This window comes from Falco cherrug, chromosome 5, assembly GCF_023634085.1.
Source record: "Falco cherrug isolate bFalChe1 chromosome 5, bFalChe1.pri, whole genome shotgun sequence".
Taxonomy (NCBI): domain Eukaryota; kingdom Metazoa; phylum Chordata; class Aves; order Falconiformes; family Falconidae; genus Falco; species Falco cherrug.
The window spans coordinates 24,410,785-24,433,396 of record NC_073701.1 but is presented as its reverse complement, the minus strand read 5'-3'; the positions used below and the strand labels follow the sequence as shown (position 1 = coordinate 24,433,396).

The following is a 22,612-nucleotide window of genomic DNA, read 5'->3' as shown; positions in this document are numbered from 1 at the left end:
GCTGGCTTTGCATTACAAGGCAACCTTTTTTCATATTCCTTTATTTCTTCACCATACACAGTGTCCCTCGCCCCTAGCCATGTTTTCTTTCAGTACTAAACTCTTGCTTTCCTTGAAAGGGATAAAAAAAAATGAAAAATGAGTACTTGGGCACTCAGCCAGATGCTATGTAAAGAGGTGTAGGCTGATTTCTGTAGGAACTTCAGGAGTAAATTTCAAGGAGAGGGACACGTCCAAGAAATTATTTCCTTTTTTTTTTTTGCTCCAATGGTATGTTAAAAAATCATCTAACTGCGTATCTTTATCTGTCTCTTCTAATAATTTTCAGGATTCAAAAATTTCTTCCATGGAGCGTGGCCTCCGGGATTTGGAAGAGGAGATTCAGATGTTGAAGTCAAATGGAGCTCTGAGCACAGAGGAACGTGAAGAAGAAATGAAGCAAATGGAGGTGTATCGTAGTCACTCCAAATTCATGAAAAATAAGGTATTGAGAAATCAAATAACAGTGATAAGATAAACTGAGCTTAGAGAACAGATGAGAGAAATGTTCATAATTCAGTTAGGAGTTACAGTCTGGGTTCCCATTCACGTGCTGGGAAACAATTTATTTGTATTCTGACATGAAACCACTAAAATAACTTTAAAATATTTAAGAGGATTTTGAATTGAAATTTAAAAATACTATAATAATGGTTCAGTAAGTTCAACGGCCCAAATTTAGATTTTACTGTCACATCTGACTTTCTTTTATTTCAAAAGGGTTTTGTGTTTGTCTTTAGACCATTGCTAATCTATTATAAATTTAGGTTTTATTTGGTCTAGAGTCTTTTCAAATGTAGTCTATTGAAAAAGGAGTGTTTCTTTTTGCAACCATTGTACTATAACTAGTAGGTCCTTTTATTATGTAATGGCTGAAAAGAGCATGAACTGTCACTATAGTGGCTTTGAATTATACTCTGCTTCCAGTAGTGGCATCAGAACGAGAGTAGATTTGTTGGGAACACAGGGCAAATACAGCAGTGAGACATGTTGATCCTCAGGTATAAAGATGGACACCAACTACAGAATTGGCTACAGCCAAAAGTCAATTCATTCTTTGTCTCTCCCAAAGAAGTGTTTCTCAGTCTTTTAGTGGGCCCTAATATTTTGTAATGAAAAATCAGGCCACCTTGTACAGCACATTTAAGTATATTGTGAGCAGTCCTGCTTTTCTTAGCTTTTTTGTACTCTCTGCAAGCAGTGTACAAATTCCTGGAACAGAGGTTGAAAATTACTCTACTAGGTCCTGAGCAATTGTAACCTACTGTATTTGTCCTGATTTAAATTATTTGTCGAAGAAAGAATGCTGGAGAAAGTTTCTTGGAGATGTGTTACTTGCTCTTAAGTAGAGATGTGTAATAAGTATATGTTACTTCCACTTTCCTCACACGAGCTCACTGATTTGCCTCGAGATAACCACACCTGTCCTTTTATACTTCTGCCCTTTATCCCACGAGTTGCTTCTAGGAATGGAAGGATACCCTCTTCAAATTAGAAACAGAGAGACGATTTTAGCACCTCTTCCTTCCATCCTTTCTTCTTTCTGCCTTCTTTCCTTCTTCCCTTGTTAGCAGCTCTTCAATTTCCCCTTCTCCTCTCCCTCTGTGGGCCTATAGATCTGTTTAGCTACTCAGTTTCTGGATCTTTTCCATCTACTATGTCTGCTTGTTTATTTTCCTGCAGAAAATTTGGTCCTTTTTGATAACAATTCACTCACAACTTGTAGCCATCTACAGTCTTCATATCTTGCTGTCCTACCTTGTTTTGTAATTGCACAACAAGTATTTTTTCAGTATTGTATTGTATATTCATCTGTGGCTGTATCTTGACAATTAACTTTATTTCTCTTGAACTGGAAAATGTCCCTTTTCCTGTCCTAATTTCCTCATAAATTGCAGTTTCAAAACCACTGGGTGAAGTGCCCCATATTTGACATACATAAACATAACCATAAGTATACATTTTTGTTTCATAATCAAATTCTTGTCTGGCAGCCTATGTGAAATTACAGAGACATGAAACTTTTGAGAAGACTTAACGAAGAATGGAAGAGGAAATGAGTGACCAGTGTTGATCCTTCTGTTGAGTTCTTTGTCACTTTTAGTTACTTGGATTGAGACAGACTAACTAGAAGCTGACAAATAATAAATATTTAAAAACATAACAATGTCGTGACAGGTAGAGCAACTGAAGGAAGAGCTGAGTGCCAAAGAGGCTCAAGGGGAGGACCTGAAAAAAAGAGTGGCTGGTCTCCAGGCCGAGGTCTCTGCAGTAAGATTTATCTTTTGTGTGCAGTGGCCATTCACTGGGGCTTGCTAGCTCTCTGACTTTCGGGGTAGATTTTTTTCTTGCCTTCTTTATGACTTAACAGTAGTACTAACAGTCTGCTCAGCCTTGTAGCTGCCTTTCCCTTCACACGGTTTTGGTGTCCATAACATCCCTCTTGAACGGAAAATCTTTATTTCTTTTTTTACTGTTTTTTTAATGGTATGAGCTGTTTTAACAGTAACTTACTCTTCTCTATTGAAGCAGATTTTCAAAAGTGTTCAGCACCCATTTTGGGGCCAGACTTTCAAAGAGATTTGCTTTCCCTAGCAGAAGAAAAATAATTTGAAAACATGTGCTGAACCCTCCTTATATTGTTTCACAAAAAATAACAAAAGCTGGATGCTGAATGCTTTTTAAAACTGATTGTTTAATTTTAGCAGCATGAATTCCTTTGCCATGAAATTAGTACGTTTGCTGAGTGATCATAGTGTCTCACCGAGAAAAGAGATGTGAGCACTTAATGCTGTCTTGTCTTCTCTTGCAACTTGGAATGGTATGTGCTGCATTCTTCCTGAAAGAGCTTTAGCACATTAGCAGTGTGGGTTTAAATCTCTGAAATGGGGACTTCTAGAGAGAAGGATCTTAGTGTGCCACTTGGGAATTTTAATGTAATTAAATGCATTTTAGATGTTTAGATGAGAGCATTTCACCAAAACACAAGTATTTAGGGTAAACATCACTTCTGACATGACCCCAAAGAGAATTTATCTGTTCAGAGAGAGACCAAACTGGTTTCAGAAAGCTTTGCTATAATACAGGCTGCCTACTAGTTGAAAAAGTTTTTGTTGTCTGGAATTTTTAAGGCGGCTTTTTAGTTTAGGTACCTCAGAAAAACAGTACTAGCAGTAAATAGTTCATCTCTTCCCAGCAATTCTGCTGTGCCTAGCAGTATTGTGCAACTGGTTGTATTGACCAGTAGCTGACAGCAGTAATAGTGCTGCTAACATCAATTGTTTTGTATCCAATTTAAATAGGTGATGAAATCATTCTGTGGACATAGTTGCTTTTAGTAAAAATACGAAAAAACCACAACCTAGTATGTTTGAATTAAGTGAGCAATAAAGTATTGAATAATTCTATAAATTAAATTCTTTTTACACTCCTTCCTATTATTCAATTTTAAAAATCAGTTTGTGTGAGGTTTTTTGAGATACATGTCCTCCTTCTGCTCCCCTTCTTCCTTATCTCCTCATGTGTGCTGTTTCACACTGGAACACAGGAGTGCTTGCTGACATCTTTTGATGCTATTTTAATACTCCTCAGTAAAGAGTTTCCTTTCTTTAATTGCCCATTATTGAAACAATGTTGTCAAGATAAAACCACGTTTACCCAAGCTTTTCCTCTCAGTTATTTCTACTAGTATGTGCATTTTTTCGATTTAAAAAATAAAAAATTAAAAAATTATAAATCACAGCTTATCTCACATTAAGACACATTCCCAAAAATGGAGTATGACCTGGATATTTTTTGTAGTTTATGATGTTTTGAAGCATCGGACAACATACTTTTGACAGATATTTTATTTTTAAGTGTCAGAGACAAAATTGTTCAAGTTAAAAATGGGAAAACTGTTTAGTGTTTAGAGGGATGCCCACCTTTGCTATATAATATGTAAAAGTAAAATATTACCATTTTATTCTGTGACATGTATTGGAGGCAAACCAGAAGGTTGTTATAAACTCAGACAGAAGTCTACATTTGGACTTCCCTGTCCTCTTTAATTACAATACTTTTTTTTTCCTTCAGATTTGCATCAAAATTGTCCTGGGTGATGACTGCACTTAGAATGAGATTTCATCCCATTTCAATGCTTTCCTTTTAACATTTCTTATTGTTTGTCTTTTTAAATTATAATCCAGCCTACATTTGTTAAAGTAAATTGGCATTTCCATACTGATTTAATTCACTACATTAAACCTAAGAAATTGCTCTCAACAAAGTGCAGTCCACGAAGACTTTTCATGTCATTTTGATGTGTGTTTGCATCTGCTTTAAGAAGCTTCTATAAATGAAAAGGTATTTCTTACAAGATTGAAATAGTGGTTTTGTAAATAGTGGGAAAAGTAAAGGTGTCTCTACATACTCTGTAAGCAAGAGTCTGGATTCTTAGACGGAGAGATGAACAGAAACGCGCTGGTTTGACATTTCAAAGCAAACATCATGCTTCTGAGAGAGACACATAGGTATCTCATCTTTTCTGGTATTACAGGGTAAGGGTACTTTCTCATTACAGTTCTGCTTCATCTTCATTAATTTATCCCTGCTAAGGAACTGGGTTTGTTCAGCCCTTTGAAAGATCATTAAGAACAGACTGACTGTTAAAAAGAACTTCTCTTCAAAAATTGATGCTATTGCTCCCCCCTCTTTTTCCTTTATCTTTTGCTCATGACACAAATTTTTGCTGGCCTTCCATTCAAGATAACTGAATACTTCACAATTCCATGGGATAAGTTTAGAGTACCGTACTTTTTGTTGTTAGTTATGTGAATTTATAGTTATTTTTGTAAGGAAGGTATAAATTATTTTTTCCTTTGCCTATCTTTTCTTTCTTTTTCAGATTGGTCAGGTGAAACAGGAGCTGTCACGCAAAGACACTGAGTTGCTGGCCTTGCAGACAAAGCTGGAGACCCTCACAAATCAGTTCTCTGACAGCAAGCAGCATATTGAAGTTCTCAAAGAGTCTCTTACAGCTAAAGAGCAAAGAGCTGCCATCCTGCAGACAGAGGTGAAATGGGCAATTCTGTACTGACTGACTTTCATAGAGAAAAAGATAAAAAGTGTTGTTTAATTTCTTCTTGCTTAGGTTATACAGTCCCATAGCCATGCCATACTGCTTGTTCTGAGCATGTTGTATCTTTGTTTATGTTTGATTCTCTAGGGCCCGTGATTGATCGTAAAGACAAGTACGTGTGTATAAGTGCACACATATTCCTGTGGATGAAGACACACTTGTACAACATGCTCCACTAACATGTGGTCACTAATACTAGTTTTCCTAGGCACAACTCAATTGGAAGTTGCAGTGCCTGAGCTGGGGGGATTTATTTTCAAAGACCTTGTAGCTAAAAGAGAGCAGAGAAAGGAGGAACGTTCCAGTAGTGTACAGCTCGCTGAGGCTTCACTGCTACTGTCAGCATGTACGGGAACTCTTGCATGTAAGCCTGTGTTTACATCCGAAACATGGGCTTTCATGTTTTATGATGCATATTCCAAGATAAAGGAAGAATATTTTCAAAACTGTGTTTTGATAACAAATACTTAATAAATTCCCATATTATGTAAGACACAACTGTGTATCTGAACATCAAATGGATAATAAGTATAGCATAAATTTATTGCTTCTGGGCTTTCTTGAAGAATAAGCATGAAATGCGTGAAGACATCATTTCAATCCCCTGGCTTGGAAAACTGTAGTGTTAGTAGAAGTCCAAAAGATGGCGATCATGCCTCAAAAAATATTTGTGTTGTTACAGCTAAAACAGGAAAAAGCCAAAGGAGCCTTGAAATAGGCATGCAGAAAATTTGTAGATAATACTGGTAGGAAGATTCTGTATTACAAGAGTGTAAGAGAATTTATTTGGACTTTTTACCCTCATGTAGCTTTCCTTTAGCCATGTTCAGTGAATCTATACGTGCACATGGCCTTGTCCACATGCAGAAATCAAGTTACGTAGTAAATATCTTTTGATGTTCTAAGATGGCTTTTCTGATTATTCTCAGATTTATGTAGAAGTTGAAATTGCATTAGTCTGTATAGCTGTGAAAGTGTGCTAGTTTACAATCACAAACCTCTTGTTAATTCTGCTCATTCTTTTTCACTAGTCAAGAATGTACCATAATTTGTACATGTTTACTTTAAAAAATATTTGCATTTTAAAATATAATTTGAAGTAGGTATTGGGTAAATAAGCATATTATAATGTAAATTGCAGGTTTTGATCCATTATGATGATTGAAAAGAATATAGATATATTAAATTACTGTGCAGTATTGTGACAAACCTACAAAGCTAGAAACACATTTCTCTTCTGACTTTTAAATAATAAAAAGTGGTACTTGTCTGCCCATGAGAGATGAAGTTCTTGAAATAATTTAGTTCATTCACAAGTTAAAAGACTTCAGTAGATGGTTATAATTTCAGCTGTTATGGTAGGTGAACATATTTATTCAAATAAGATGTATGGAATTTAAATAAAATATTTGAAAACAAAAAAGACTAGGTTATATACCACTGATAGATACTCTTGATAGTTATTCAGAACATTTTGATTTTATTTTAGCTGAAGGTCAAAGTAGTTTTTTAATACAGAAAATTATTCTACTCTCTAACTTGTAATAATACTAAATAATTATTGAGAATATTTGTTCTTCAGTGGGTTCTTCCAAATGAGATTCTTATGTAGCACCACAATACAAAACCAAATTGGATTCTTCCTCTGAAACATGCAAACTATTTTACTAAAAAAAAAAAGTGGCTGAATGGCTGGGGAAGAGAGGTTTTTTTCTGCTTAATGCTTTTAGGTCATTCGCTTAGTTTGCTTCCACATATTCTAAGTGAAAATTAACAACTACAGTAACTATGAAAGATGATTTTCTGTCTGTCTTTCAGTAAGGCATTGCTGTGGAGCTAAAATATTAAAATACTGTTTTAGAATGATGATTTTATGATAGATTTGATGGATTCAATACAGTCTAGCATGTTCTCCACAGTAAGAAGTAGAAGTCTGGTATGAATTTAACACACACAAAGTGTTGTTGATTATCAGGCTATTCCATTGTGTCAGAGTAAGTATTTTCAATGATCTGTTGATGTTCCTGATAATTTTTATGTAATTCCAAGAATATATCTATACTTTTTGAAACAACATCTTTTTCATCCTTGCTGATGTTCTTGACAGAAAGCTCAACAATGAAATCATCGTACACAGTCACCTTTCTTCTGTTGTCACAAGTGATCCTCTCAAGTACAAGATGGAAACATGTTGATAAAACACAGCATGGAAATGTTTGTCATTGCATCCTGCAATGTATTTGGGTATTTTTAGGAAAAGGTATCTTTCTATACAAGAATTTTCACTAGGAATAGGGTAGGAATGTGAGATGCTGCTCAGCCTCATTTGTTGACAGCACTGGTCAATGTTAAAACATAACTAGCTTCTCTTGAGACACCTAGAGAGAGTTGTGAGGAGGAAGAGAGGTGCATTTTCTGTCAGATATTGGCAGACATCTTCATAGGGAATTGATATTTTAGTCATATTTAAATAAACATTTTGAGAGAAAAGAGAATAACTTCATAGGCCTCTGCCTTTTAGTCTTCTGTTAAAGAAAACTGCAGGTAGGTGGGGAAAAGGTGTTGGTATAATAGCTCAAAAATGGATTTGCCACCTGCCACACTAGAACTACAAAGAACAGTGAGCTGTTTGTGGGGTGTTTATCTTGAGGGCTATTGGGTGGAGAGGATATTGTGGTTAACTTTTCAATTTGTGGAGGAACTTTTAAAAATAGATCTAAAAATGTACGATCTCTTTGTAAACAAACAAAAAAATCAGTATTTATTTTGGAAATAAGACTTCATCCATATAAAGTGTGTGTTTTGCCCAATGAGCCCTTTGGCTTAGGTCAGTGCCAGAAGGTATGTGGCCTTGGTGGGAGGTTAAATTGGTGAGAACATTCCCCTTTATTTTTGTATACTGCCCAAGCTGACATGATTCTGTAATTGGTCTGTTCCATATGGTAAATTCAGATTAACAGTCAGTAGAAAAATTAATCCAGTCCTCTGGAAGTATTTTGTTTGCTCTGAATGTCTCAGTAGAACATAAAATTCTCTAAGGGCCTGTCTTTATGGGGCTTGTACTGGCATTTTGAACCTATAGTAGACTCTTCTAAATCAGAGACAGTGAGCAGATCACCTTTAGTGAGGAATGTGCAAAGGGAAGCTGGGTGTCTCTAACAAGACTTGTTAGCACCAGCTGCGTGAAGACCTATTGCAGGTGAGATACCTGCAAACGTTAAGCTCAGCTCACAGAACAGAGTTCACCGTGTTTAGATATTTAATATCTCATGCTAAAGGTGAACTGATTCGTGACCTGACCAGGCCCTGGAAGCATCACATCTGTCCTGCATGGAGTTTATAACCCTAGCAAGAACCAGACAGGCTCTGCACAAAGCCAGATGTCTGTGCCTCTGCTCCGCGGCATAATCCTGTAATCCAAGATGTCCAGTTAAGTGGGAGCTGTATGTTCAGAAAGAATTCACCCTCTTCTACAGACTCTATTGGATGTTGATGCAATTTGTACAAGAAGGTGAAGAGTCAACTCAAACATAATTAATAAGAAAAGTCAATGTCAAAAATAGAGAATTAAGTCTTGTGAACTACCACTGCATTCAAAATCAGTTACTAGACATAGCTTTTAAGTCTTAATTACAGACTAGCCAGTCTAACTCTTTTTTTGTGTTTATACGATTTCAAGATAGTAATAGAACGTCACAAAAACTGATCCTTTTAAAAATGTACTTATTTCAGGTGCTTGGAGACTTAACACAGCAATATCTACAGTAGGTTAAAAGCATGTATTAAAAAATATGTAAAAGCATGTATTAAAAATTACATATTCCTCTGTGCATTTCTCAATTATCTTTGAATTTGGAGTGCTTCAGAATTACTTCAACTTATACTTTAAAAAGTAGATGGCTCTTTTTTAGAAACCATAGAAAGCTCTAAACACGTATTTCAAGACTGATATTCTGTCTGTTCCTTTTGCTGCCATTAATGTAGTCATACCAACAGAGAACAAAAATTTTGAATTTTGCCATTACAGAGAAATTTGGGCTTGGTTATAACATAGGAGAAATTGTACCTTCTGATATAACTGAATGGAGTATGGCTTGGTTCACTGATCTAAACCAGCGGTTCAGCCATGGTTTGAACAGGTGGCAGGTACATGGGAAGAATTACTTAGTCCCAGGAAAAGAGTAGAAGACTGTTTTTTCTAGGCATCACTAACATCTTCCTAAACCTGAGTAGGAATCACCAGTGTCATAACACTCTGATTGCTACTGTACAGTGGAGGTGATGGTAAAAAAGAGAAAACCACATGTGCAACCTGAGTTCTATTGACTCATACTACTGAGTCGGTTCTGAAGCTCACTTTTGAAAATTTCAGTGGTTTCCCTAAGCTGTAAATTGGGAATATTCTGAAAGCTAAGGCTAATTACAGAATCCAAGATTGTAAAAAAGGTTTAAGAATAAATTGAAATGAATTATTATGTCATTAATTGTATTTATTCTGGTAGTCACCGGAGCTACTAATTTACTGTTTTTTCTTAGAAATTTGGAATTTTATGTGCTTAGCGTATGGCTATACATAGTTAGGAACAGAGTCATAGAATTTTACTTGTTGCACCTGGAAAAATTCTGTAAAGACAGATCAATGTTTCGTTTCCCAACACAGTTTTTCATACACTGTACAGTGAAGAAATTTAAGTCTTACGTATGGTACCCAGCTGAAGAGAGGTACCTGTTGTACCTGTACCTAGCAAGGCTGTTGTGTTGAAGGTGGCAACAAATATGTTTATTTTGCTAAAGCTTCATGAGAAACTGGATTGTAGGTGCAGGTCAACTTACCAAGTCCACTGTTATACGAAAGACTAGCAATTGCCTGAGCTGTACTGTAAGATTTTACTTGCCATGCATAATTAAAGACATGGCAGTCTATTACTGTGAAAAGCAGTTAGGTTAACCCAGGGTTAAGATAACACCATCCAAGATGCAGAAGTCAGAAGGGGCGTCAGCACCTCAGGAGCTGTTTGCCTAGTCGTTTCCATGTGCAGAGCAAATCTTAAGCTGACTTTGTTGAAGTTGGCATCACCTAACTCCCACAGACCTCAATTCTTGTCACTGTGGGAGGATGCCATACATAAACTGAGTTGACATGAATAAACAAGTGCAGTGTTCTGCCAGGAATAGTGCTAAGGTGATGATTGTGTGTCCTGCCAGTCTTTGAAAATACTCTTGAAAGTGTTTTCGGTGGTTTCCTAGGCAGGGACCTCGCACAAATAAAACCAGGAACGCAATTTACCCCAAACCATAAGCTAATATAGAGTTCAAAGAGAATAATCAATCAGAAAATGGAAAGCATTCCATGGATAAATTTCTGTTTGCAGATGTTCTCTTTTCACTTAATACTGTGCTGTAGGCATCTGGACTGTCTCAAGTATTTTGCAACACAACTGTTGAGCGTATATGGATTTTCTTGAGAGGGAGATTTTCAGTTTCCCTGCAAGAATTAATAAAAGTGACTCGTAGCTTTAACATTAGAGATATCCAGAGAACATACCTAATCAATCTATAAAACCGTGTGTTTTTAAAAAGAAGACAAAGCCTGATCCACCTGCTAAACTTTTCATTACAAATGCTAGCAATACTATAAATCATATTTGGGTAGTACCTGGTACTCTAATATCACTGCAGAATATACTCCATGCCCCACTTGCTGGGTGAAAGGTCAGGAATGTGATTTTAATAACGTATGTGTAAGTGAGAAGGCTCCAGACGTAGAGGTGGCAGCGGGACTACAGTGCTGATGGGGAGAGCGGGGCAGTTCTTTTCCCCACTGGCAAGTGCTTATTGCTCTGTGTAAAAGGAATCAAACAAAACAGCAAAGGGTTTTGTGGGCGTAGCATACTGTAAATGTAGAGCCTTAGAGGCAAGTTTTCCATTAGTAAATCAAAATAAAGTGGAATTAGAATAACACATTAAAACTAAATGTTGCTCAAAATTCCATAAGCATAGCGACTACCTAAATTCTTTCTCTAGCTGGAGTCATCCAAATCATCTTTTCACTTCATGTCTCTGCTAGCCTATGCTGTGCAGAAGGACCAAGATATTCATTGATCACCCTGTTTACTCTGTGTGACTGATGTCCTGTAATGGATTCAGCTAACAGGAACCACATCTGATACTGTCAAATAAGATTAGCAGCCATGCTGGCAGATTTGAGCTCTGTCTGAATGCCGAGTGGATAGGGGTCAGTGGGTTTCTTTTGGTATCTGAGCAGGTTGGTGGTGTTGGATTTCGTATTCCACAATGGTCTTTGAGATTAGTCTGTGCTCTGTGTTGACCTTATTCTTCTCATCAAATTTATATTCAGATAGCTCTGATTCCTTCTCCATTTCTTTTGTCTTGTAAGCTCTGTTTCATTTGTGTAAGAGAAATGCAGAAGGAAAAGCAAAAGCTTCTCAACATGTAGTTTCGAAGTTTGAGGATACTGTAGAATTCCCAGAGTGTGTTTCTAAATTTACTGATGCCATGGGAGCTCCAAGTATGTTTATGTGTCCAAATTGCATCCACAATATCCTGTACTGAGTCATTTGTTCCATTTTTATCGTTAATATAAAAATGCATTCTGCTGAAAATACGTGTTGTATTTAAACTATTATGTTGATATGTAAGCCAAAATATTCTCAGACATCCTAAGGTAACTGTCCATGTTTTGATCTGCAGTGGCCACGAAGACCTCTGCTTTCATTACCTCCAGGCCTAGCTAATACTCTGATTAAAACCTAGAATATAAAATGACTGGTACTAAAGAGTCAGTGTTTCAATCTCTGAACATTCATAATGTCCCAAATAAAGAGGTCACCTACCCTACGTATGAGAGAACTTCTCAACAACACATTGTGTTTGGTGGCTTCTTCTTTGAGGAAAAAAAATCCAGACTTGTGTCTTAGAAGACTGAGTTACGTCAGAAGTATGAATTGAGATTTTCCAAGAAGGAACATTAGTCTCATACCATTTCAGAATAAAACATTTGATTATTTTTGCTGTTTAGTCTCCTACCAGTTGAAATGACTGTTTTTTCACAAGCTTATATATGTTGCAGTCTTAAAGTAAGGGATGTTATTTTTCTGAATCTGTTTGTAATTTGTCAGCACTCACTCCCTTGTGGAAGTGTAGTTTAACTTTTCTAAAATTTCTCACTTTTAGGTGCTAACCAAACCCTGTTCTGCATGTCTGAATCTAGGTGGATGCGTTACGATTACGTCTGGAAGAGAAGGAGACTATGCTAAATAAGAAGACAAAGCAGATTCAGGAGATGGCAGAGGAGAAGGGGACTCAAGCGGGAGAGATCCATGACCTCAAGGACATGTTAGAGGTGAAGGAACGCAAAGTTAACGTTCTTCAGAAGAAGGTAAGATTGTTAAGGTCTAAGTCAGATACACATCTTTGATGTATCTCGATTTCTAAGCCTGTCAAAAAGTCTCAACTAGAATTTACGTTTTGGAGATCAATGATTGAGTCCATTCATGTAATGGGAAGGTGGTGAATGATACATTTCACTTTGGTGTTTTGAAGAAAAAAACAGAATTCAAAGCAATGACTGCATGTGCTACTTCTGCTTCCATTTCACTGTTAAGAATGACCGAAATATTTGCAGGAGGGCACATCATCTGAAAAATCAATCCTTTCACACCCACCACCTTAACAAAGCAATGCTGATTTGAAACTTGGGGCACTGGGTGGCTGTGACTTCTGTATGTGACTAAATGAATGAGGGGGGTTCTATCAGTAGAAGCAATTAGGATGATTCCTGGGTAACTTTCTGAGAAAAGTTCAGGAAGAACTTTGTATAATTTTCATTAGAAATGCTGTTTTATCATACTTGATATTTCTTGGGAACTGCTAGAATAGGATAATCAGGGTTCGGACTATCCTGCGTATCTTTCTGCGTAAGAAAATGCAAACCTTATCACTGAAATGGGGGAGGTCCGGATAAGAAAAAATAGACCCTGTCAGAGAAATTGGAGAGGTTTCCCAAAGGCCATTGAATCCTAGGCAATGAATGTTATTATGGATGCTCATTTGCAAATTGCACATATATCCCAAATCACTGCTATACGTGGTAAAAAGAGAGAAACGCATATATCACAATAAATTTTAATTTAAAGAATATTTTTCCCCTCTGTATCTTTCCAGAAGCTACTCTTGGACCTTGTATTTTATGTATTAGGCTGTGAATGTGTTTGTGGTTTTGGTTTTGGGTTTTTTCTCCTAGACCTTTAAGCAATTCTATGGAATTCCTGTGATTTTGATAGCTCAGAATATTGATTGATTTCTGACACTTGGCCAACGCCTTTTCTTCTCGTATGTAGCTATGAATCATGAGGGTTTAGGTCATGTTCAGTTCTGTTACAGCCAACGTCATGCAGGAAGGGAAGTTCAGGCATGGAACTTAGCCATAAGTAAGTAACCAATAATTCTAGAACAGAGCCCTGATTCCCAGTCTTTATGGTCTCATTTTTTGACTGTTCATCTCTTTAGAAACACTTACAGATTTCTAACTTTCACACTATGCTTGCATTTTGTTTTCAAAATCAGTCATGCACACTCCAGACATTGATTGAGATCCTAGCTGTATGTTCAACCAAGAAGCGGAGAATCTGATATTTGCATAAATGTTAAATGTCAGTGAGGTTGTTTTGCTTCCATTGACTCTTACACTTTTTTCGCATGTTTTCTTACTTGCTGTACTTAACTCTTTAGAATCATCTTTCATTGGTTCATTTATAGGCAGTGCTAAAGGTTCTCCTTTTACTCATTTTTTTATAAGTTTTTTCTTGAGACCACTGTAATCCATATTAAGACAGTTTCATCTTGTCTCTTCCTGTGGCTAGCCAATTTTTTGACGTTCATTTGCCTGCTGCTTTCAAGTAAAAGTACTTGGTCTCTTCAGATTGGAAAATAAGGGCCCAGGCTTTTAGATGTAAAGGTTTTGAGGTCTTGTTCTGCTAGATAGTTCAACAGAGGATAACACTACCATAATAAACTGCAGTTTGAGTTGTTTTGTAAATCTGTCTCTGAGCTTCTTTAAAAAAAAATAAATCTATCTGTAGAAAAATACCTGTTTTCTGCTAACTAGAATCACATTGCAGAAATATGAATTTGTTTCAGCCTTGAAGTTGTTGGAACCATTTTCTTTAACATAAACAGTTAAATTGTGAGGTTTTTAAATCCAAGGGTTATTTTTTCAGTTTCTATAACTAGCAAACCTGGAACATTTTTATGGAGAATCCAGCTGACAATACTTTTATCTGAGTTTTGTGGTGCAATATGGAATTTCTTTTTAGTTTTTTTAATAGCATAGGATAAATGAGCACAAATTCAGTCCTTTAAAGTTTTAGGATTGATGTCTTTAATTAATTTTTTAATTGGTTCTCCAGACCTGGAATGTAAGACTAGGTTTGGGATTTTCTATAGACTGGGCTTTGCATTTTTGTGTTCTCTTCAGCATTTTTCCACAGAAAAGCAGAGGTTGAGAAAATACCTAAGTAAGGACAGGTCTGATTTTCACTGTATATTGTGAAAGTCATGAGAACTTGAATAAAATCTGTTTCAGGTACTAGAGAAAATTATGAAGTCTCATTTTTATCTGATATATACACCTATTGTTTTTTGACTGGCCAGATAGCTGTTTCTGCCCTCTGCCTGGACCTTCAGAAATCTGTAGCTCCTCTCATGTAAATGTTTTTCTTTTAAAGCTTGTAAACTGTGATGTGCTTTTTCATTTTTGCATTTCTAGAGTGCACCTTCATATCAAAGTGCACAGCCTGTTTTCTGCTTTATCCAAGTGCCGCCTTTCACACCTTCCAGGACAGTTCAGAATTTTATTGTCATTAAAAAAAAAAAGTGCATCCATTAAACTTTTGCCTCCATGCACAACAGTCTTTTTTAATTTCTCCCTCTGATTATAAACTGGATATGTTCAGACAGATCAGTTTTTAATACATATATTCTAACTGAAGATCTGGATGGGACACTTTAAAGTATCTTCAGAAGTCACAGATAGTAGGCTGTGGGGTTTTTTTAAATGCTTGTAAGTTTATCAACATGATGTAAGTGGTAGATAGGTATTTTAATTGAGCACAGTGAAAGGCTATGAAAGAAGTGTAGCACAAAAAGAGCTTTTCCTCTTGTGCAGTGTTAAGAAATACTTTTTATGGATATTTGAAAGCAGCAGCAGCATGTAACTGCTGCTTGCAGTTATGAGGAGGTATGAGGTACAGGTGTTGGCATGTTGAAGGAATTTAACCAAATTAAGAATTGGATGAATAGATACTATTCAATCAGTTTTTACTGGGTACTGTTCCCTCAGCATATACTCAAATTTGAGGATATTTTTGAAGTGGCTACTCCTAATGAACTAAATTTTGAACACCAAATTTTTTTTAATTCTAGGTAAATAGAATATTTGTAACAAAAGCTGAAATATAAAGATGTTGAAAAGAAGATAATTTATTGAAAAATCATTGACTTGCATAACTAACTCGTTTAGGAAAATTTGTTTGCATTCTTTTGAAATTTGGAGTGATCACCTCTACTAGTAATGTAGCCATAGCCAAATGATACAGGGCTGTGCTGGGCATTTGGACTTCTGCTCATAATTTTTTTTAAATTGTATTTTCTGTGACTGTTTTAGATGTGCAGTCACCTAATCTGATGACACTACACAAGGTTGTTTGGTGTGGTGCCCAAAACCGTGCTATAGTAAATTTCTGCAATTTCTGTCATTGAAACAGAAATTATTTAAAATGCAGCCTTTACTATTTGATCTCTTCAGATTCATTGATGCAGGCCACTGCACAGTTTGTTTTATGAACTGTTAATATCATTGTTATATTGATTAAAGGTGGTGAACTAGAAAGTTCTGTTGTTCTAAAATCCAGATGAAGAAAGTAGTGAGAGCTTATTGGCTGATTAGAGATCAAATAAAAGACACAGAAAAAGATTATGAGCAACAAAGATCTGAAAAATTAACATAACAATCGGCATCACTACTGATGCCCAGTAGGCACCAAAATTTTCCAGGTTGCTGAGGAAACTACAGTCTTCACATTTTAAATTCTGGAATCTTTCCAGTTCTAAGCTCCTACAGTGATGGTACTTGGTAGCACCTTTATTTGACACAACAGAAATAGGGCAAATGCTAGAAATTTGGAGACTACAGAAATTAGTTTTAACTTTATGTCTGAAAATTCGATATAAAAAACTTAGTTTGATAGAACTTCAGGATTTTTTTTTCTCATTTCATTGAAAATAAATCTTGCATAAAATCTTATTTTAAGTTCTTAGAACTCCAGGCAAGGGAGAATGTCAGAAAACAAAGTAGGGACCATGCTGGGCAAATTTGAAATGTGAACCTGAAAAACATTAAATTGTGCTTCATTAATCTCTTTGCCACATCTGTCTGTCTGCTGGTAGACCAGGATGAAAAGGAATAGAAAAAAAAAATCGATACTCTGCAATCAAGGCATTTTAGAGAAATAGCATTTGGGACAAAAGATAAGTTGAAAGAACAAAAAAGCAGTGAATCAATCACCCTTTGCTTGGGGTGGTGGTCATGTTTTGTCTTGGTGAGGGGGGGTTAACACTCCCTTCATTGTGCAATGCAGCTGCAGGCAAAACGCAAGTTTCAGTCTCTGAACATAGCAGTGGGTTTTGGCAGCTCCCGGTGCAGTATGTGATAATTGACCTGTAATGAAGTAAAGGAAGAACATGGGGTTTTGTGGGTGTGTGGGTGGGCTTGGGGGTATTTTTTGGGGGTGTGAGTTGTATGTGTGTTCATTGTTTTGTTTTGTTGTTGTTTTTTGGTTTGTTTTGTTGTTTGCTGGTTGGTTGGTTTTTTGTGGCTGTACTGACTTGTTTAGCTAAGTATTTGGGAAGACTCCAAATGCATCTTTCCTGTCTTTTGGATAAGAAGCCCTGCCCTTCTCCAGAGGAAATAAATACACTCTCTGCTTTTCTAAAAGTTAGAAATCAAAATAAATATCTTATGCTTAATTATAAGAATTACTCTGTGGCAGGAGAGAGGGACTGCAGATGCAATTTATAACTCAGTTGTTTGAAATCAGTAGCGGTCATAGTTACTAGAACAGCAGTGTTGGATTAGCATGCATAGCTTGTAAAGTTTAGTGTTTGTACTTTTAAAGATTATTTTCTTTCCATTCCCTTATCCATGAAGTAGATTAAACTCCTCAGGCCACTCTTCTACTCCAACCCCGAAGAGATGAGGAAGCACAGAGAAGGAACTACGTTTTCAAACATTTAGTTCATTTTATTATAGCTTCATTTTCTCTGGTTTGACCTGGAACTTGCCTACCAGATGAATGACTATATGGTTTTCTAAGAATTAATAAAAGGTAGGATGGACTTTCAGATATTCCTTTGAGTTTCTCTAAGATGACACTTAGTGTTTAAAAATCCTGCCGTATTAACACTGTGGGTGACGGCCTGTTCAAACCTGCCCCGTGTGTCTGAGTCTCTGGTTGTGCAGACTGTACAGAAAACAGCAAAGTACGACTGTCCCACACAGATGGTCCGCATGTGTATTTACAAAGTTGGTGACTATATGCCCTCTCATTTAAGGCTGGATAATGTTTTGCCTTTGTAATATACCTGTGGGCGAGTTTCTTCTCTGCTTTTTCTGTGCTTGAATCATGGACATTTACGGAGAGGAGCACCGTTACAGTTCTCCAGGTTTATATTAGTCTGCTCATCAGGCAGCTTCTGCAGGGAGGTAGAGAGAAGGTACGCTGGACATTCTGCTCAGCTAGGACTGGCTGATGAAATAGCTACTTTTGTTCAGGAACTCTGTGGCTTAACAAGCAGTGCAAATACAAGACTTTCTGTAAATACCTCTCAGAAAAAGCCATACTTCTGCTTCTTTTACTGCAGGTCTCAAAGCATGCAACTGAACTGGTTCCAAACCCAGTTCAGAGATCTCAAACACCACAAAAAAAGATCTAACATACCCACAGGCTTGTGCTAGCTTCTTTATTGAAACTGACAGACATGACCTCAAAGATGTGTCCTGGAGTGGAGGGTCACAGGGGACTGGTCCTTCCATGTCCCTGAAGGGTTATCAGACCTCTTCTGCTGCTGCTTTTTCTTTCATTCAAGCCTTTCTGTTATAGGCTGGCTGATCAACCACCGAACATAAAAACAGAGCTGAAATTTATGTCTTTTAAAAATTTCCAGAAGCTGTTTGTCTAGTTTGTTACCCTCTGTCTCCAAGATACTAGAGTTTGTTCTCTTTTCTGGAATATCCTCTCAGAATCACTTTACCAGGTAGGATGGGATTTTTAGATAGAGGTATTATCTTCAGTTAGAGTAATAATAGGAAAAATTAGGCAAGCTTTTATCTTTCATCTCTATCAAAATACCACTAGATAAAATCTTGTGGTAGCAATGAAAGTGCCAAAGAAGATTGGAGAGGTTTCACTATGTGAGTTCAAATTCATCATAATTATCCTGTGAGATTTTTTCATTTCTGCCATTCAGGAAGGAGACTAGTTGTTTAAATTGCATATGAGAAATAAAGATGCAACATAGAATTTATTTTCATTTTACAGTGAGCCATGACCACTTTGAAAATAGGATCCTTACCCTTCTGTTTTGACTTACCAATTCTCTGAGAATCCATTGAGCCTTTTTAGGGTAATTGCAGCCCAGCTCAGATGGTATGGTGTGTCTTTTTTTTTTTTTTTCTTCTATGATTGTACGGCTAGTAAGACATTATTAGGGCTGGAGAATACCTCACTTTCTTCATATCACTTTCCAGTCCTTTGCTAGTTTAGTTTTAAAGGTGAGTGATTACCATAGACATCTGAGAGTTTATTACAGTAGCTTCAGGTTTGGTGTCAGCAAGATTCCTTCCCTCTCAGAAGAGGCTTTAGCTTGTGAGCTCTGACATTATTTTGATTCTTTCTGAGCCATATAATAGCATACATTTTTTGATTTGGAGAATGGGTCCTTAAAGGTCTACAAGCTTAGCTTCAGACAGTATTTTCAATGGTAGATGGTCCATAGCACCCACAGGTGCTTGTAGAGGTGACAACGTTCCCCAGGGACTGACCCAAGGAATATACTTTTGATTTTATTGCCTGATCAGGATCAGTTGTGGCAGATGCCTTGTAGCTTGAAGTGCACTCCAGCATTCTCATTGTAAGGGCTTTTGGTTTCCAAAGGAACATGCATTTCGTGGCTCTAGGGTTCACAGTCTATAGTAACGGGTATCTTGTTTAGGATATAATAAACAGTACATGATCACTTGCGTATTAATTGGTGAAATTCCTTTTTGTTTGTTGGATACTTTATACTTATTGAAAACAGTAAATCACCTCCTGGGCATTCTTGGCACTACAGTGAAGAGTTTGAATTGCTTTTTTTCATTAAACCAGAAGTCAGAGACTTAGTATAGTTGTCCTAAGCACAGATTTCTATCACTGAAAGAACACTGTAAGATGTTTTTGCATTGCAAATCAATAGAGGAAGCACGAGACTTTCTAGTCCTAAGGGTCTTTGTGGTTTTATGGTAAACTGTCTTCACAGAAACATGGAATGGTTGAAGTTGGAAGAGACCTCTGGAGGTCATCGTGTCCAACCCCTTGCTCCAGCAGGGCTACCCAGAGTCAGTTGCTGAGAACCATGTCCAGACAGCTTTTGAATCGGGTTACATAAGAATAACTTCAGAGCAGTGAAATCTGTGAGTGAATTTACTCAAAAGTGCCTAACATGCACTTGAAGATTGTTTAGTAAGTTATGTGGGACATCTAAACCAGTGGAGTTAAGTTAAATTTGAAAAATTAATTTTACATGAAACAAATGTTATGCTTTTACAGTAATTTTTAGCGCACAGTTGTGGCTACCAATGCAGCACCTAGGTTAGAGGAACCTGCTGGATTCAAAATAAATTTTTATGCCTGCCTATATTACAAATTGGTATTTGTAAATGGAGAATATGCTGCTTTGTTTCTATATAACCCCCTCTTTTGCTTGGAGCATTTTGTGATACCACAGTACAACTGAAAACATCTGGATCATATGTAGCATATGTACCTATACTCCCAGATGTATGGTAGTATTTTTAAAAATCAAATGTAGTTCTGATGTGTGTGAAAGATAGCGAGCGAATTTCTTACTTTGAGATCTAATAATGTAAGGAACCTTCTCTCAGTTTGTATTGATATTCTTAAAGGATCTTGGCTATTGCCTTTAACTAAAGTATGTGATATTTTTTTCCGCCTGAAATAATGGATATCAACTTCTTTTAGATAAGTAGGTTCAAACAAAGAAGGAAAACAGGACTGTGAGTTAACAATGTTAGTTCTGTAGTTCAGCTATTGTAGCTGGCTAATGTAGGTGGCTCAGGTTTTAAACTGATACATGTTGCTGTAATAGTGTCACATGAGATTGACAAGAATAGCAAAGTTACAAGAAAACTCTGTTGGAGTTTCTGGTATTATCTGTGCTCTAGTGTTCCAGATAACTGAAACTGCAATTCAGCATATCTGTCATATATGGAAGGTATCTTTTTTTTTTTAGTAACCCTTAAAGAGGAGCAGTCATTTTAATATTATGTCCTTGCGCCTTGAGATAACCTCTTGACTGGCAAGACAGAACATTAGTCATAGGTAGTGGGACTGACAAATCGTAGTTTCTTGAAGGGATCTGGGAAAACAGCCAACTGTGGGGCCTCTTGGCTTCATTATAAATTAAACGTGTAGTTTTTCTGGCAAGATAAAGCTAATAAGCGATGTTGGTGTATTCACTGTCATACTAGACAAATACAAAGTTCCCTGTAATTGAAGAGGCAGGAAAAGCAAGGGCGTATGCCATTTTTGAGGTTGCTTACATCGGTCTTCCTCATATGGCTTTTCATTGCTCTCTGGGTTGCACGACTCACAATTTCCAATGCTTTGGTCACCAGGCGTTTTCTGCCCCTGGAGGGATTGTCTGAGTTGTGTCTGGAACAGACATTAGCGATTGCATTAGCCAACTCAGGGATCTTCACTAGAACAAAGGAGGAGTAATTTTTTCAGTTTAAATCAATAATTTCCTGGATTCAAGAGTGAATTTTGAATCCACTAGGCTAGACAGTGTTCTAAGGTGGCTGTCTGCACAATATATATGCAGTCATTAGGATTGTCATAAGGCACAAGCATACAAATAGCTTTCAAGCTTGTGATTTCATTTATTTGAAGGATAAGAAAACTGGTCAGTATGGAGTAGTATCACCAGGAGAAACTAAGATCACTTTGTCCCAGAATAACATGCATTTGATAATTAGGATGCTCCTCTGCATGATGAAGGGCTTAGATACCTTCCAGCAAAGATGGGTGGAGGATGGTTTTCAACACAACTTCTGGATAAACAGGACCACTCTCTGTCCCTTCCAGCTTTTATTTTCAGTAGAGATTGGAGCGTTGATTTGCCTAAAGCAGTCTGTGGTATAAAATGGGAAAGAATATAACCAAATGATGGTACTAATTTAATATATTGGGTACTTAAATTTGTATATTTTGTTTGAGCATGAGCCATGAAAGAATTTTATTTGAGAGTCTGATATTTTGTCACCTATCAGTGTGTGTTCTGAAGTAATTCTGTACGAGCAGTGATAGCTAAATACTGAAGAACTCCCCTCCCTCTCCTCTGCGCCCCGCAGTATTTACAGTATGACTTCCTAATCCCTTCCTATTCATCACTCCATATCCTTTCTAGAGGAATGAAATGAGACAATCACAGTTGACTGGGCATCTCCCCTTTGGTTTGGGGCAGTTTTACCTCGTAGTTATTTCTTTGATCATTTTAATAAATCAGTGATTTCGACAAAGTAATTCAGTGTCTGAATCCAAATCTAATTTTAAATATTTGTTGAAGTTGTACAGCCTTCTGCTTGAGTGATCCTAAATGATAATGTAAATGGATTTTAGTTTGCTCTGAGGATTTTCTTTATAGTCAACATTAAATCCCATGTTCCCCTCCTGTCCAGTGGTCTGCCTCAGTGTTTGGTCTTTTCTGTTTCCTGATTTCCATTCATGGATATCTCAGTGCTGGATGAGTTAAGCCTTTCCTTTCTTCATGCCTTTTCTCCTCAGTCTTTTTCTTTAATGAGAGTGTCGTATGTAGCACTGTACTGCATATGTATTGAAGCAGGGATGTGTCAGTAGTTACAGTACCCTTACTCTTTGTAGAACCAAAATCAAAATCTAAACCAGGTCAGGAAAACAGCGTCAGTATTCCCGAGTATATGGGATCAAGTTGCCATAGAATGAAGAATGTTTGTTTCACAGTAATAACCAATGAAACAATGTACTGGGTATATCCTAGTAAAGAACTTTAATTCATAATATAGTAATTTTTTCACTTGACATTTTAAAAATGTTACATAACCCTATAAAGCTTGAGTTA

The 22,612-nt window shown here is 36.8% G+C and overlaps 1 protein-coding gene across 11 annotated transcripts in view; it reads left to right on the top strand.

Moving 5' to 3' along the window:
* ERC1 (ELKS/RAB6-interacting/CAST family member 1) overlaps positions 1-22,612 on the top strand; it is a 304,473-nt gene that overhangs the window by 86,653 nt on the left and 195,208 nt on the right. For 8 of the 11 annotated variants that reach the window (XM_055711655.1, XM_055711653.1, XM_055711658.1 and 5 more), the window contains exons 5-8: positions 329-484; positions 2,218-2,301; positions 4,925-5,092; positions 12,390-12,557. In XM_055711655.1, coding sequence (XP_055567630.1) covers positions 329-484; positions 2,218-2,301; positions 4,925-5,092; positions 12,390-12,557 — 576 coding nt within the window. The remainder of the gene's footprint in view (positions 1-328; positions 485-2,217; positions 2,302-4,924; positions 5,093-12,389; positions 12,558-22,612) is intronic. The other 3 variants (XM_055711657.1, XM_055711662.1, XM_055711656.1) reach the window with 1 other exon arrangement.